General features: G+C 46.7%; 1 protein-coding gene across 2 annotated transcripts in view; it reads right to left on the bottom strand.

Moving 5' to 3' along the window:
- MAPK8IP2 (mitogen-activated protein kinase 8 interacting protein 2) overlaps nucleotides 1–17850 on the bottom strand; it is a 112116-nt gene that overhangs the window by 57884 nt on the left and 36382 nt on the right. For both annotated transcript variants that reach the window (XM_077264295.1, XM_077264296.1), the window contains exon 2: nucleotides 2426–2531. In XM_077264295.1, the coding sequence (XP_077120410.1) occupies nucleotides 2426–2531 (106 nt within the window). The remainder of the gene's footprint in view (nucleotides 1–2425; nucleotides 2532–17850) is intronic.

Genomic DNA, 17850 nt, shown 5'->3' with positions numbered 1-17850 from the left:
CGCGGCCGATCCACTGCCGATCCACGGCCGATCCGCTGCCGATCCGCTGCCGATCCGCTGCGGATCCGCTGCCGATCCGCTGCGGATCCGCAGCCGATCCGCTGCGGATCCGCGGCCGATCCGCTGCGGATCCGCTGCCGATCCGCTGCGGATCCGCTGCCGATCCGCTGCGGATCCGCGGCCGATCCGCTCTGTGTGCACATGCCATAACCCTACCCCTAACCCTAACCCTACCCGTAACCCTAACCCTACCCCTAACCCTACCCCTAGTTCTAACCCTAGTTCTAACCCTAACCCTAGTGGAAAAAGAAAAAAAAATATTTTCTTTATTTTATTATTGTCCCTACCTATGGGGGTGATAAAGGGGGGGGGTTTATTTATTATTTTTTTATTTTGATCGCTGTGGTAGAACCTACCACAGCGATCAAAATGTACTTGTAACGAATCTGCCAGCCGGCAGATTCTTTGGGCGCACTGAGCATGCGCCCGCCATCTTGGAAGATGGCGGCGCCCAGGGAGAAGACGGACCGACTTCGGGAGGATCGGTAAGTATGAGGGGATGGTGGGGGGGTGGATCGGAGCACAGGGGGGGGGATCGGAGGACGGGGGGAGCGGACAGGAGCACGGGGGAGCGGACAGGAGCACGGGGGAGCGAACAGGGGACGGAGGGGGGTACCGGACAGAACGGAGGACTGGGGAGGAGATCGGGGGCGGTGGGGGGGCCAGAACATGATTTCCAGCCATGGCAGATGCTATTGCAGCATCGGCCATGGCTGGATTGCAATATTTCACCATTTTCATAGGTGAAATATTGCAAATTGCTCTGATTGGCTCTTGCACTTTCAACAGCCAATCAGAGCGATCGTAGCCACGTGGGGGCAAAGCCACCCCCCCCTAGGCTGAAGTACAACTCCCCCTCTCCCTGCAGATCGGGTAAAATAGGAATTAACCCTTTCACCCGATCTGCAGGGATGCGATCATTCCATGACGCCACATAGGCGTCATGGGTCGGGAAGGGGTTAAAGACACCAAGATGGATGAACAAAGAACCTAATCACTTGTTAAACAGGAAAAAAGAAATGTATATTACCGTATATACTCGTGTATAAGCCGAGATTTTCAGCACATTTTTTTGTGCTGAAAGCGCCCCCCTCACAAGTTATTGTCCCAGAAGATGGCGGGGGAGCAGCAGGTCACAGGAGGCAAGAGCCGGCTGCTACGGCTAAAGCATGTGCCCGCTGCTAAAGAGAAATTAATATTCACTGCACTGGCATCTTCAAGAATGTACCACTTCCCAGCCACAAGGCTTTCTGTTTGCATGGGAGGGCCAAGCTATTCCTGAAGATTGACAGTTTGGACCAGCGACATAGTGTACAAACTGCATAAACTCAGATGCTACAGCAGCAGCACCAGACTCTTATCCTGGTTTGATTGTCTCCTCAAAGGATCCAGCCAGTTTAAGATCATTGTATTTAGTGATTTAATAAAAAGATAAGCACTGTGCATGCTTGGCCAAGCTGATAGACTACAGCAGTGGTCGGTGTTCTATGCAACAAATATTAAACATTAAAATGAAAGGTCCTTTATTCTGGTGAACGGTGAGTTTATTGAATAAGATTAATCTTGCAAAGCTGATTGTTTTACAAATACTTACAAATTTTAATTATTATTCATGTCGGGACAAACTCCTTAAAGGGAATCTGTCACCAGATTGTTGCTAACTTATCTGAGAGCAACATGATGTAGGCAAAGAGGTGCTGAATCCAATTCATGTATTACTTAGTTTAGTGGGCACAGCGGTTCTGACACAGAGTTCTTAGATTTAGCAGTGCAGCAGAGCCGAGAAAGCTAGCCCGGCCCACACCAGGTTTTGTATTCACATTGTCTATTGACAGTGAGTTGTTTATCACAGGAAGGGGCGGAGTCGGACCAGTGCTCACATGCTTCCCTAGTCTGGGCAATGATAATCCCCAGGTGATGAAACCCTCATTGTAAATAAACAACAGCATCCAGCTTGACATGTAACATAATACTGAAAGCTGTGTTTTAACCCATACCTCATAGTGTCCTCAGGTTACATAGTAAACATCTATTGACAGATTCCCTTTAAGAAATGTAAGCAGATAACTAATAGAGGTTCGGCAAGTCTTTATATAGAAAAGTCAGACAGAAAGAGCTGATGGAAGCTGCAAATCACTTTTTATTTTGAGGACAGGGCCACCCTCACCCCTTATCCAAAGGTGCAACCCATCTTAGCACATGTGCTTGTAGTACTACCCTGATATCAATGATAGCAGCAGCAATAATGTGGATGGTCCAGGTTACCTACTGCGAGATGCTTCCTGGTACCCTCTTGTCCTAATCGGCTATGTGATTGACATTGTTTGACTTGTTTTTATGCACTATTACTATCTCATTGCATTACCTTGTCACAGTGGTCTGAGTCATAGTTCAGTCCAATTCCGCAGTCATCTGTAATTTCTGATAAATCTTCATCATCAAATTCCTCCAAACTGATATCTTGTGATGGCCTAGTTACAAAAGTGACAACAACATGTCAGTATCCCGAGCAGTGACAAAGTGTAGGAGAAAATGGTAAATGGGTCAAATGGACAAATATCTCCCATCAAAATAAAAAAAAACAACTGACATTTTTTGTATGAAAAGCTGTGCTACATACCGTAAATTGCATTAAACATATTTTATCTACAGGGATTTCCTGGGCATCACCAGCTTTAGAGACGCAGTACAGTCAGTTTTCCTTTGCATTTAGAAACAGAGTGCATTAGATTCAGATCTGCTTTGTCTGCATTCTTTCCTATAAAAGCCTGTCAATGTAAATGTGAATGGCTGATGCTTCACTAATGGATGCACCTTGTGCTCGCCTTCAGGACTCTCATTGATGGCTTTCCATTGAAGTATAGAAAGCCGGAGGTAAAATCAGTGCACCCTGTGGTGAAACTAATAGGCATTAATAGTTAAAAGGGGCTGTACTAGATGTGATAATTACCAAATCAAAACATGATAAAGACTGTTAATTGGCTTATATCACTATTAGATCGTAGTTGTCAACTGATATAATTTAGAAAACAATGCTACTGTGTCTAGATCTTGCCATTACATGTTATAGCACCCCCAGGTGTTCATTGCATCCCACTCAATGCATGTAAAGAGTTTGTCTGGAAAATTAATACTGATGACCTATCCATGGAATAGGTCAAGATGGGTGGGTAGTCCGAGTCCCAGCACCCCCACGATCAGCTGTTATTAGCTCCACTTGTGGCCTGATGTAAACACTGAACAAAGCTGTACAGCACATTTGACTGTGCTGCCGAGAACTGCGCATCAACTCCTTTTTTAAGAGAATGTTGACATCCGTCCGCCGCTGGAGCTAATTACATCAGATCAGTGGGGGTACCGAGTGTCGAACCAATCTATCCCTATCCTAAGATTAGGTCATTAATACTAGATATCTGGACTAATTTCTTAAATGTATTGGGTGAGATCAAACAGGGTGCCCTATAACAAATATGTAAAGGCAAGATCTAAATACATGAACATTGTTTTCTAATTGATTCCTATGGGTAGGTTAACAGTAGATGGCTGGACAACACCTTAACGTATTTAGTGCTGGTAAGAAAATGCTACTTCTACTGCACGTATAATAATCATTGACTGGTCTGAACAACAGCAGGAATCACCGCTGCCTGTATAAAGAAGGATCCAGGTGGTGGGTTTGGGCTATGCTCACGTGTGACCACTTATGACGTATGGCCAAGTGTGACCTGCACTGAGCATCCATGGATGTTCTAAGAGAGTATCAAGGGCACAATAACACTTATACAACTCTACATCTTCGGCCTAGGACAGCTCATAGAATCCCACGGTATGCAGTACCATCTCTACACCGATGACACGCAGACCTACCTATCCGGACCTGACCGGACCGGACCTGTCTGTCTGCTATCTCGGCCTTCTTTTCTGCTCGCTTTCTAAAACTGAACATGGACAAAACAGAATTCATCATCTTTCCCCCATCTCACTCTACCCCTCCACCAGACCTATCCATCAATGTCAATGGCTGCTCACTTTCCCCAGTCCCATACGCCCCGGTGCCTCGGGGTGATCCCCGACTCTGCCCTCTCTTTCAAGCCACATATCCAAGCCCTTGCCTCCTCCTGCTGTCTCAAACTCAAAAATATCTACCAGATACGCGCATTCCTTGACCGCGACACCATAAAAACACTAGTGCATGCCCTTATCATCTCCCGCCTTGACTACTGCAACCTCCTACTCTCCGGCCTCCCCTCTCGCCCTCTGGCACCACTCCAATCCATCCTAAACTCTGCTGCCCGACTAATCTACCTATCTCCCCGCTATTCCCCAGTCTCTTCCCTATGCCAAGCCCTTCACTGGCTTCATATCACCCAGAGACTCCAGTTCAAAACCCTTACAGTGACATACAAAGCCATCCACAACCTGTCTCCTCCATACATCTGTGACATGGTCTCCCGGTACTTACCTACACGCAACCTCTGATCCTCTCAAGACCTCCTTCTCTACTCCCCTCTCATCTCTTCTTCCAACAACCGCATCCAAGACTTCTCCCGTGCTTCCCCCGTACTCTGGAACTCTCTACCACAACACATAAGACTCTCACCTACCATAGAAACCTTCAAAAAGAACCTGAAGACTCACCTCTTCTGACAAGCCTACAGCCTGCAGTGATCCTCAACCTAGTGGACCGCCGCAAAACCAGCTCCACCCTCTCCTAGTGTATCCTTACCCATCTCCTGCAGACTGTGAGCCCTCGTGGGCAGGGTCCTCCCTCCTTATGTACCTGTGTGTCTTCTTTTTGCTCATGTTTAGTTGTATTTGTCTATATTTGCCCCCTTTTCACATGTAAAGCGCCATGGAATAAATGGCGCTATAAAAATGTTCAATAATAATTATACACCCATATGAAAACTAGGAAAAACTTTTTGCAAGTGATATCAAATTTTAAAAAATGTGTTTTGCATGATTAAACAGAGAAATGTTATTTTTCAGCTTGGGACAACTCCCTAAAAATTTAACTATTAAAGCAAATGTTTGACCAGTTCTAAAATTCTAAGCACCTCTTACCTTTCTAGCTTTAGTACCCCAAGACTGCATTTAAATTCTGCAGTCTTCCAAGCCAAAATGTAACATTACCCTATTTCTGCACAAAACCAGTTCTGATGAGTTAATGCAATGTATTTACCAAGTTATTTAACATTTTTGTAAATTATGCCCCTATAAAATATAAAATGGCGTGTAAAGCTCTATATATAACCAGTACCTCTGAAACAAATGAGGTACGCGGCACAAATTCCTTTCCATTCTATGTAGAATAATTTCATAGATAACCATTCATAAGGTGCACATTGTCTTCCTGCTTTCTTCTCCGCCTTCCTCATTCCATGTCTGTCAGTCTTGAGTATAAACCCATGGACTTGTCCCTGTGCTTTCTATGCCTGCTTCTAAAGGACTCCATACATCTATAGTAGCTGCAATACAACTATTCTTCCCACCCTAAGGATAAGAAACCAAACCCGCAACTCCATTTTCTGACATGTGTTTCTGGGTGTTTGCCCCTTATTAGTGCAAAACAAGAGGTACATTTTTGTGGAGAACACAAAATCATTGCAGAGAGACATGCGCCTCTAATATTTCTGGCACATCTTTTAGCTGCCACATGCTACTGTAAGAAATGTACTCCGATTGAAGACTGGCATACATTTCATAATTTACGTAATTTTTGTGGCATAAATTATAATTAATTTGTCAGTGCTCTTGGCACATCTGGTTCCACCCAAGCACCAAACACTTTTCAAAAAGTTGGCGGAGATGTCTGTGGTTGGTGCACAAATGCCCAAAAGTTTCTACATTTTGTGTAGTTTTGAAATGAGCAAAAACTTGCGACATTTCAAGCAGTTTTAGATTAAAATTCCGGTGAAAATAGCTTGATGAATGGGCCCTTAAGTGTTCTTGGTGTTACCTCAAAATCAGTGTTTCTTCAAACATGGGATCTAATAACAGTTATTAGCAAGCCTGTCTGTATAATGTTGTGACTGGAGCACAGTAGTCAGAAACAACTGCAAGGAGGAATTGCAATGTTCCCACAGCTGTAGATTTAACCATCAAAGCCCTGTGTTACTGTATCTTGCGCCTGACTTAATTTTCATCAGAGTCCACAGAGCGCGCTTTATATGTGACCCACTTTAGGTCAGACTTGGATGACCATATTTTCAGTCAATGGGTGTCTAGGTATGCAATGGATCACATATGGGCAGCCCACTGACCAATGTTAGTCAACATGGAAGTGCACATGAGCAAACATAGATCTCGAACAAAAAATGTAGGCAGGCGGCGGGCCCGGGAAATCAGAAAGGGAGGAGAAGACCCAGTGCACAGTCCGGCCCCTGTGCACCAAAATCTAATTAGCAGAAAACTTCAAATGGTGATTAAAGAAGAACAACAAAGCGGATTTCTTAATCAAAGGTATTAATTTAATTAGTATTACAGCGCCATTACAGCCATGAGTTTACTTTATATAACAAAATCATGCAGACAGGCTCTCTTTAAGTGAGCAGAATGCTAAAGAATACTGGACATTTACGGTATATAGTGTACTTATCATTTTAAGCAGAACTAAACCTTTCTGAATGCAGCAGTACAAAGGGCGACCCAACTGGGAAATATACTCCCCGCTCACACACTCCAACTACCTCCATATGCTCTAAAAGAGAAACCACTTTTTTCTTACATTATTCTAAAATCAAAGACATTTTGTGACTAATCTTTACTACAATTGTCCTGCTATTTCATGCATTCATGTGTCTCAAGGATTACTGTCTACATGCAGATCCAGAGAATAGACTCTATGACCGTCCTAGGTTTTTCCTCACTTTTGTCTCCCAAAAAAGTATCCTTTCAAGAAGTCTGAACTGCATTTTCCTAAAAAAAACATCAGTGATTTAATCCACTATATTGACTGAACTTCAGAACAGCCTTATTTAATGGAAGAACCACTGTACAGGGAAAGCAATAAATGTGGAAAAAGCACTAAAATAGCTCATTTATTCTCAGAATCAGTGAGGATACCAGAGATAGCATTTCCAACTATGAGTAATTTGAGCACTAAACTTGGAGCACTACCAGCAGGCAAAGCAAACATATCTTAAAAATAAAGGAATTATGCGTAACCCAGTTAACAACATAGTACAATCTGAAAACGCTCCATGTCCTAAGCAAATCATTAGCAATAAATGGCTGTACTTGTTAATGGTAACATACTGTATAGATTCATCGCTTATTGCAAGATTTGAGCATATGCATTAGACAGAACCAGACAGAATATTGTCTAATATCGGTTTCCTGGTATCACTTACATTATGAAAAAGAGTTAAAATGACCTGCTGGCATTTGTTAATCTGCAATATATAAGAAACTAGCTATTGAACCCGTTCTACGCCCGGGTGGCGAGCATTTATATTGGTATATGGCCTCCATCCTGGTATGTGTTGCTTCCATCCTGCGCCCTAATCTTGTCATGTGCTGCTACCATCTTGCGCCCCCATCCTGTCACGTGCAGCCCCCATCCTGTTTTATGTGCCTCCATCTTGTGATGTGCTACTGTCTTCCAGAGCACTTATCCTGTCACATGCTCCCATCCTGTACCCCAATCCTGTCATGTGGTGCTCCCATACTCCACCATAATCCTGTCATGTGCTGCTACCATCATGCGCCCCCATCCTGTTATGTGCTACTATCTTCCTGAGCCCTTATCCTGTCATGTGCTCCCATCCTGCGCCCCCATGCTGTCATGTGGTGCTCCTATTCTGCACCCCCATGTTGTCATGTGCTGCTCCCATCCTGCGCCTCCATTTTGGTTATGTGCTGCTCCCATCCTGCGCCCCATCCTTTCATGTGCCGCTCTCATCCTGCTCCCCCATCCTGTCATGTGCTGCTCCCATCCTGCGCCCTTATCCTGCCATGTGCTGCTCCTATCTTGTGCCCCCATCCTGTCGTGTGCTGCTGCCATCCTTCTCCCCCGTTCTGTAATGTGCTGCTCCCATCCTACCCCCCCCGTTCTGTCATGTACGGCTCCCATCCTACGCCCCAGTTCTGTCATGTGCTGCTACCATCCTGCGGCCCCATTCTGTCATGTGCTGCTCCCATCATGCGCCCCCATTCTGACATGTGCTGCACCCATCCTGCGCCCCCATTCTGTCATTTGCTGCTCCCATCCTGCACCCCCATCCTGTCATGTGCTGTTCCCATCCTGCGCCCCCGTTCTGTCATGTGCTGCTGCCATCCTACACCCCCGTTCTGTCATGTGCTGCCCTATTCTGTCATGTGCTGCTCTATTCTGTCATGTGCTGCTCCCATCCTGCGCCACCATTTTGTAATTTGCTGCTCCCATCCATATGCCCCATACGCTGCTCCATAAAGGTTGTTGGCCCCCATAAGATGCTCCATAGGATTATATGCCCTGTATGCTGCTCCATTATGGTTGATGGCCCCCATAAGATGCTCCATTGGATTATATGCCCTGTATGCGGCGAAAGGTGCGGACTGCTGCTCTAGGAATCGGCGCCTGCGCAGTCTGCTCTTTCCGGTGCCATTTTCTTGAAGACACACTGAGGTATCCAAGAAAATGGCGCCGGAAAGCGCGCATTGCACATGCGCCGATTCCGGGAGAAGGGAGACATTCATGGCCCGGAGTCAGGGGGCCTAAGTAAGAAATCGCTGTGGCATGAAGTGCCACAGCGTAATGAGGGCGGGATCCTGTGCACACGCTACCTGATTCCTTTCCGCCACCATTTTCTTGGTCCTCCTGCTGCCGGAATCGGCGCCTGCGCAGTCCGCGCTTTCCGGCGCCATATTCTTGAAGACATACTGCATTGTGTCTTCAAGAAAATGGCGCCGGAAAGCGCGGACTGCGCAAGCGCCGATCCCGGCAGCAGGAGGACCCAGAAAATGGCGGCGGAAAGGAATCAGGTGGCGTAAGTAACAAATTGCTGTGGCATGAACTGCCACAGCATCATCAGGGCGCAATCATGTCCACGGTGTCTCCACGGATCATAAATGTCCCCCTGCTCCCGGCAGTCCGCGCTCTCCGGCGCCATTTTTATTTTTTTTTCTGGCACTGGTTATAATATAACGCTAGGAGCGTCACGCCTGCGCAGTTTATAAAGGCTTCGGACAGAGTGACGCTCCCAGCGTTATATTATAGATGCTGTTAACCCCATTCACCTCTGAGCAGGGGCGTAACTACCGCGGTCGCAGGGGTCGCAATTGCGACGGGGCCCGCAGTGCTTAGGGGCCCACCCAGTCCAGCAGACTGGGCGGGCTCCTAAGAACTCTAAGCTACAAAATGGGCCGCCGGCCCTTTAAATAATTCTTCCTTACAGGCCCTGCTGCGCGTGCACTCGCGATCACGGGTGGGACTGCACTTGACCCGCAGCAGGGCCCCTCCACCGCAGAGAGCCGCACACCACTACTATAGCTGCCACTGCTCTGTGCGCACAGGACCTGTGCTGAGGTCACAGGAGGGGAGGAGTTGGAGTCACATGATCAAGGGCTTCCGTGTAGTGCAGGACAGTAGTGCAGTGCTGTTTGTCATCATGCTGGAGGAGGGTAAGCTTTTGTGTGAGGTCAGGAGGGGTTTGGGTGAATGTAGCAGAGCCGGGTGTGTACGAGGTGTACGGAGCGGAGCCGGGTGTGTACGAGGTGTACGGAGCGGAGCCGGGTGTGTACGAGGTGTACGGAGCGGAGCCGGGTGTGTACGAGGTGTACGGAGCGGAGCTGGGTGTGTACGAGGTGTACGGAGCGGAGCCGGGTGTGTACGAGGTGTACGGAGCGGAGCTGGGTGTGTACGAGGTGTACGGAGCGGAGCCGGGTGTGTACGAGGTGTACGGAGCGGAGCCGGGTGTGTACGAGGTGTACGGAGCGGAGCCGGGTGTGTACGAGGTGTACGGAGCGGAGCCGGGTGTGTACGAGGTGTACGGAGCGGAGCCGTGTGTGTACGAGGTGTACGGAGCGGAGCCGTGTGTGTACGAGGTGTATGGAGCGGAGCCGTGTGTGTACGAGGTGTACGGAGCGGAGCCGTGTGTGTACGAGGTGTACGGAGCGGAGCCGTGTGTGTACGAGGTGTACGGAGCGGAGCCGTGTGTGTACGAGGTGTACGGAGCGGAGTCGGGGGTGTACGGAGCGGAGTCGGGTGTGTACGAGGTGTCGCATCTCTGCTTCAGGAAAATGGCCGCCGCGATCTCCATCTGGGCACGCGCGGCATCCTGCGGCCATTTTCCTGAAGCCGCGGCCAGCAGAGCGCCGCTTCTGCGCACGCGCGGCCAAAGGAAGATGGCCGCCCCCACCGATCACCAATGAAATGTCGCACATCACGCTATTTTCACTCCCCTGTGCAGTGGATTCGGGACCTTGGGCATGCGCACACCACTACGCCACCAACGGAAAACTAAGCAAGATCTGGGGGAAGACACCACGCCCATCTGACCAGACCAGCCTGATTGACAGGCGAAAACGACTACTTTGGTAACGTATTTCGGCAGCATAGGTGGGGAATCGGGGTCCACAAAATACACTATTGCAATGCACAGCTCAGGCCCTATTTAACAGTATTTTTATCTCATACGGAAAAAACGGGGTGACAGGTTCCCTTTAAGAGAAAGCCAAAATAACCCCGGGACAGAAGGCGAGAGCAGGGGGGAGGTGCGGGACAGAGCCGCTTTAGGCTAGTTTCACACTAGCGTTAACTGCAATACGTCGCAAATGCGTCGTTTTGCCGAAAATACGCATCCAGCAAAAGTTCTTGCTGGATACGTTTTTTCGTCATAGACTAACATTAGCGACGCATTTGCGACGCATTGCCAAACGTCGTGTCCGTTTTGCGACGCTTGGGCGTGTGGTAGTGGACCGTCGGGAGAAAAAAACCTTACATGTAACGTTTTTTGCTCCCGACGGTCCACTTTTTCCGACCGCGCATGCGCGGCCGGAACTCCGCCCCCACCTCCCCGCACTTCCCCGCACCTCACAATGGGGCAGCGGATGCGTGGGAAAAATGCATCCGCTGCCCCCGTTGTGCGGCGGAGACCACACTAGCGTCGGGAACGTCGGCCCGACGCACAGCGACGGGTTGTTCCCGACGCTAGTGTGAAACTAGCCTTAGTCAGGAGAAGCTGAGGAGCTGCAGCCGGTTTACATCAGCCACCCCTGTACCAGAGAGGAGATTGTGAGTTGTGTATATGAGCTGGTATCTCTGGTGTGTGTGTGTGTGTGTGTGTGTGTGGTATCTGTAGTGTGTGTGTGATAACTGTAGTATGTGTGTGATATCTGTAGTATGATGTGTGTGTGTGTGTGATATCTGTAGTGTGTGTATGTGTGTGTGTGTGATATCTGTAGTGTGTGTATGTGTGTGTGTGTGTGTGTGTGATATCTGTAGTGTGTGTGTGTGTTATCTGTAGTGTGTGTGTGTGATATCTGTAGTATGATGTGTGTGTGTGTGTGATATCTGTAGTATGTCTGTGTGTGTGTGTGATATCTGTAGTATGTCTGTGTGTGTGTGTGATATCTGTAGTGTGTGTGTGTGATAACTGTAGTATGTGTGTGATATCTGTAATATGATGTGTGTGTGATATCTGTAGTGTGTGTAATAACTGATGTGTGTGTGTGTGTGTGATATCTGTAGTATGATGTGTGTGTGTGTGATATCTGTAGTGTGTGTGTGATATCTGTAGTATGTGTGTGTGTGAGGCAGCGGCGTAACTACTACGGTCGCAGCTGCAAGCGGCTCTGGCAGGTCAGGGGGCCGTGAGTCCCCTTGAGCCTGTCTCCCTTATGCTTGTGTCCCCATGTGCCAGTCTCCCTTGCCCATTAGTCCCTGTGTGTCCCCATGTGCCTGTCTCCCTTGTCCCCTTATGCTTGTGTCCCTTGTCCCCGTGTGCCAGTCTCCCTTGCCCATTAGTCCCTGTGTGTCCCCTTGAGCCTGTCTCCCTTATGCTTGTGTCCCCGTGTGCCAGTCTCCCTTGCCCATTAGTCCCTGTGTGTCCCCATGTGCCTGTCTCCTATGTCCCCTTGTGCTTCTGTCAGTCTCCTTTGTCCCCTTGTGCTTGTGTCAGTCTCCTTTGCCCACTAGTCCCTGTGTGTCAGTCTCCCTTTCCCACTTGTCCCTGTGTGTCCCCTTGTGCTTGTATCCCTTGTCCCCTTGTGTCAGTCTCTTGCTCACTAGTCCCTATGTGTCCCCTTGTGCCTGTCTCCCTTGTCCCCTTGTGCTTGTCCCTTGTCCCCGTGTGTCAGTCTCCATTGCCCACTAGTCCCCTTGTATCAGTCTCCCTTGCCCACTATTCCCCGTGTGTCAGTCTCCCTTGCCCACTAGTCCGTGTCCCCGTGTGCCAGTCTCTCTTGTCCACTAGTCCCCGTGTGCCCTTTGTGTCAGTCTCCCTTGCCCACTTGTGTCAGTCTCCCTTGCCCACTAGACCCCTTGTATCCTTCTCCCCTGCCTCCTAGCCCCCATGTGTCCCCTAGTGCCTGTATTCCTTGCCCCCTTGTTCCCTCTCCTCTGCCCCCTCGTCACCATTTGCTCGTGTCTTTGTCACTGCCCCTGTATGGAGGGGCTGCATTATACTATGAGGGGGGGCTGCATTGTATTCTATGGGGCTTACATTGAATTTTATGGCGGGGGGGGGGCCCCATTTGGAAGTTCGCACCGGGGCCCATAACTTTGTAGTTACGCCACTGCCTCTGAGCCAGTTTTCACCTTCATGACCAGGCCAAATTTTACAAATCTGACCAGTGTCACTTCATGAGGTAATAACTCTGGAACGCTTCAACTGATCCCAGTGATTCTGAGATTTCTTTCTCGTAACATATTTCACTTCATGATAGGGGTAAAATTTGTTTGATATGACTTGCGTTTATTTGTGGTAAAATTGGAAATTTGGAGAACATTTTGCAATTTTCAAAGTTTTATCCCCTTAAATCAGAGAGGTACAGTGGGTATGGAAAGTATTCAGACCCCTTTAAATTTTTCACTCTGGTTCATTGCAGCCATTTGGTAAATTCAAAAAAGTTATTTTTTTTTCACAATAATGTAGACCCTGCACCCCATATTGACTGAAAAAAAAAATGAAGACATTTTTGCAAATTAAAAGAAAAACTGAAATATCACATGGTCACCCTTTGCTAAGACACTCATATTTTAAGTCACATGCTGTCCATTTCCTTGTGATACTCCTTGAGATGGTTCTACTCCTTCATTGGAGGCCAGTTGTGTTTAATTAAACTGATAGGACTTGATTTGGAAAGGCATACACCTGTCTATATAAGACCTCACAGCTCACAGTGCATGTCAGACCAAATGAGAAACATGAGGTCAAAGGAACTGGCCAAGGAGCTCAGAGACAGAATTGTGGCAAGCCACAGATCTGGCCAAGGTTACAACAGAATTTCTGCAGTACTCAAGGTTCCTAAGAGCACAATGGCTTCCATAATCCTTAAATGGAAGAAGTGAAGTTTGGTGAGAGAGGTAAAGAAGAAACCCAAGAGCACTATGGCTGAGCTCCAGAGATGCAGTAAGGGGATGGGAGAAAGTTCCACAAAGTCAACTATCACTGCAGCCCTCCACCAGTCGGGCCTTTATGGCAGAGTGGCCCGACGGAAGCCTCTCCTCAGAGCAAGACATATGAAAGCATGGAGTTTGCTAAAAAAAAAAACACATGAAGGACTCTCAGACTATGAGAAATAAGATTCTCTGGTCTGATGAGACGAAGATAGACCTTTTTGGTGATAATTCTAAGCGGTATGTGTGGAGAAAACCAGGCACTGCTCATCACCTGCCCAAAACAATCCTAACAGTGTAACATGATGGTGGCAGCATCATGCTAAAGGGGGTGTTTTTCAGCTGCAGGGACAGGACGACTGGTTGACATTGAAGGAAACATGAATGCGGCCAAGTACAGAGACATCCTGGAAGATAACCTCTCCCAGAGTGCTCTGACCTCACACTTGGCCGAAGGTTCACCTTCAGCAAGACAATGACCCTAAGCACACAGCTAAAATAACAAAGGAGTGGCTTCAGAACAACGCTGTGACCATTCTTGACTGGCCCAGCCAGAGCCCTGACCTAAACCCAACTGAGCATCTCTGGAGATACCAGAAAATGGCTGCCGCCTACGTTCACCATCCAACTTGACGGAACTGGAGAGGATCTGCAAGGAAGAATGGCAGAGGATCCCCAAATCCAGGTGTGAAAAACTTGTTGCATCATTCTAAAGAAGACTCTTGGCTGTTCTAGCTCAAAAGGGTGTTTCTACTAAATGCTGAGCAAAGGGTCTGAATACTTATGACTATGTGATATTTCAGTTTTTCTTTTTATTAAATTTTCAAAAATTACTACATTTCTGTTTTTGTCCAGTCAAGATGGGGTGCAGAGTTTATATTAATGAGGAAAAAATGAACGTTTTTGAATTTATCAAATGGCTGCAATGAAACAAAGAGTGAAAATGTAAAGTACCGGTAGTCTGAATACTTTCCGTACCCACTGTATGTCAGAAAAATAGTTAATACATAACATTTCCAATAAGTCTACTTTACATCAGCACAATTTTTGAAATTTTTTTTTGTTATGATGTTAGAAGGGTTCAAAGTTGACCAGCGATTTATAATTTTTCAACAAAATTTACAAAGCCATGTTTTTTAGGGAACACTATAATTGAAGTGACTTTGAGAGGTCTATATGGCAGAAAACGCACCGTTTGACTTTTAATCGCAAAATTGTCTAAAATCGAGAGCGGATGTCATGTCACATTGTGAGAGCCCCTGATGTGACTAAACAGTTGAAACCCCCCACAAGTGACTCTATTTTGGAAACTAGACCCATCAAGGAACTTATCTAGATGTGTGGCAACCACCTTGAACTCCCAGGTGCTTCACAGAAATTTATAATGTTGAGCAGTGAAAATAAAATAAAAAATTTTCCACAAAAATCTTTTTTTAGCCACAGTTTTTTAATTTTCACAGTAATAACAGGAGAAACTGGACTCAACAGTTGCTGTGCAATTTCTCCTGAGCATGCTGATATTCAAATTATGGGGGAAAGCTACTGTTTGGGCACGCGGCAGGGCTCGGAAAGGAAGGAGTGATGTTTGGAAAGCAGACTTTGATGGAATGATCTACGGGCATCATGTTGCTTTTGGCGAGCCCCTGATGTGCCTAAACAGTGGAAACCCTCCACTAGGGACCATATGTTGGAATTGATCTAGTGTTTTTCTGATATGTGAATTTTTTTATGTGGTGGCATACGTGAGTTGTGTAGAGGTTGACATATGTGGGTTGTGTAAGTCATAAATACATTTATTAGTCCATGAATGAGTGGTAGACTCTGAAACAGTCTTTCATAGACAGACGAAGTTTGTCAGGGCAGGTGTTACACTGATAAATGGTGTCCTTTTGTATCCCCCTTCCGCAACACATTGTGCACTTTTTTGCGCCCTTCCTCTCTTTTCAGTTTGAGAGACCTCCCTGGGGAAATGTTGTATGGTACAACGCAGGCACCTTCATTTCCAAAAGTACTGGGGCCCGCTCCTTCCATCTGATGGTCAAATAATAGGGCCTTGATCACTACTTCCTGGAACTGAAAGAAAGTCCTGGTCTGGAATGCACATTGTGATAGCACAGAAGGGTTGTACATTGCCATCTGTAAAATGTGCATGGCCAGCTTCTTGTACCACACCTTTCTCATGGCACTTGATGAGAAAGATCAACTTCCCCAATGTTGATTTTTGTATTACAGTACACAGTTTGGTTTGTGAACCTGTGTAGAGGTAGCTTGTACAGTAGTGGGGGTGCTACCATCACCATGTATGGTGGTCAAGAAAAAGACATCCTTTTTGCCCTTTTACTTGACCACCAGCATGTTATTGCTACATTAGGTTCTGCTCTCACTTTCTCTGAGCAGCTGCCCAAGTAGCGTCCTAAGGAGGCCTCTCTGATTTTCGCAGACAGTACCGCATGCTGCGGTAGCTCGCGCAGATAAGGACTTGAAGAAGGGGATGCTAGTGTAAAAGTTATCTACATAGAAGTGATAACCTTGATCCAGCAGTGGATGCTCCAAAATACCACACAATTTTCCCACTTACTCTCAGGACAGGGGGGGCAATCAGGGTGTCCATCCCTTCATAAACCCTAAACTAGTGGGTGTAACCTTAGGTAATCTTACACAGTTTGAAGAGTTTCATTCCTTACCTATCCTTCATACTGGGCCGGTACTGCCAGAATTTGAGCCTCCCCTTGAAAAGTATTAAGGACTCATTCAAACAGATGTCCATTTGGTGAACGTACACCTCAGCAAACTTGTAGTTGAAGTGGTCAATGACTGACTTGAAAAGTCAGTCAAAGTTGGGGTCACCTCGAGAACTTTGTGCATTATCACTGTAATGCAAACATTTGTGGATGGCCTAAAAGCGTGTCCGGGGCATAGCCATAGAGAACAGTGGAGTGTTATACAAAACGTCAAGATTCCAATATTGTGGAATTTCTGTCGTCTTCACTATTCCCATGTGAAGAACAAGGCCCCAAAACATAATTTCTACGGCGTCTACAGGGGTCAACTTGGCAAATGATGAAGTGGGATTTGGGTTTAAAAATTGCTGAGCATATAAATTTGTCTGGGACACCATAAGATTTACAAAATCCTCAGAGAAAAAGACTGTGAAAAACAAATTGGATTCCTGATTGCACCAGGAAGCAGTGGCTCATAATTTTCGGGAGATGACATATCTCAACCTAAGAACCCAGTCAACAACTATCTATGGCATCATAGCAGTAACAGGAGGTAGGCTTACCAACAGAGGGGTGAATAGGAGGGACACAGCCGGAGAGTAGATGTCATCCCCTTGAGAAAGTGGCATGGCAGTGCCGCGAAACGCGCGTCGGGGGTCTACTCTCCGGCTGTGTCCCTCCTATTCACCCCTCTGTTGGTAAGCCTACCTCCTATTACTGCTATGATGCCATAGATAGTTGTTGACTGTCTTCTTAGGTTGAGATATGTGATCTACTTACCGGTTCTATATTTTTTCTACGTGGGCTTACTGATTTTTATACCCTGTTTGGGGATCGCACTGTGGCCTTTTTCCCCTGGGTTACTACTTAGCATTATGGGGGTGCATTGGAGTGGTCGCTCTCCTTCTCTTGTTCATTGGAATGTAAATATTATGACATATTACCGATGGTTATTTTAATATTTATATTAATAAAGATTTTGTCTATACATAATCCCATTGTATGCTCCTTATTCTCCTCTTTTCATAAGTATTGAGCATCATGTGTGGCCATTATACAGTATGGAGCGTCATGTGGGGCCATTATACAGTATGGAGCATCATGTGTGGCCATTATATAGTATTGAGCATCATGTGGGGCCACTATACAGTATGGAGAATCGTGTGGCCATTATACAGTTTTGAGCATCATGTGTGGCCATTATACAGTATGGAGCATCATGTGGGGCCATTATACAGTATGGAGCATTATGTGGGGCCATTATACAGTATGGAGCATCATTTGGGGCCATTATACAGTATGGAGCACTGTGTGGCCATATTTTTTTGTTTATAATTATTGTTTATGAAACAGTGTGATCAGCAGTACTAAATGGGTGTGGTTGGGGCGTGGATATGGGTGTGACTAGTTGTGAAATGGGTGTGGTAAGAGGCGCGGCTTAAAATTTGCCGCGCTATGCGCGCCGCAAACTTTGTCCCTCTTTCCCTTCTTCACAAGTTCGGAGGTATGGTACCGCATTTGCCGGATCAC

Source organism: Ranitomeya variabilis, chromosome 5 (assembly GCF_051348905.1).
Source record: "Ranitomeya variabilis isolate aRanVar5 chromosome 5, aRanVar5.hap1, whole genome shotgun sequence".
Taxonomy (NCBI): domain Eukaryota; kingdom Metazoa; phylum Chordata; class Amphibia; order Anura; family Dendrobatidae; genus Ranitomeya; species Ranitomeya variabilis.
This window is presented reverse-complemented; position numbering and strand designations above follow the sequence as displayed.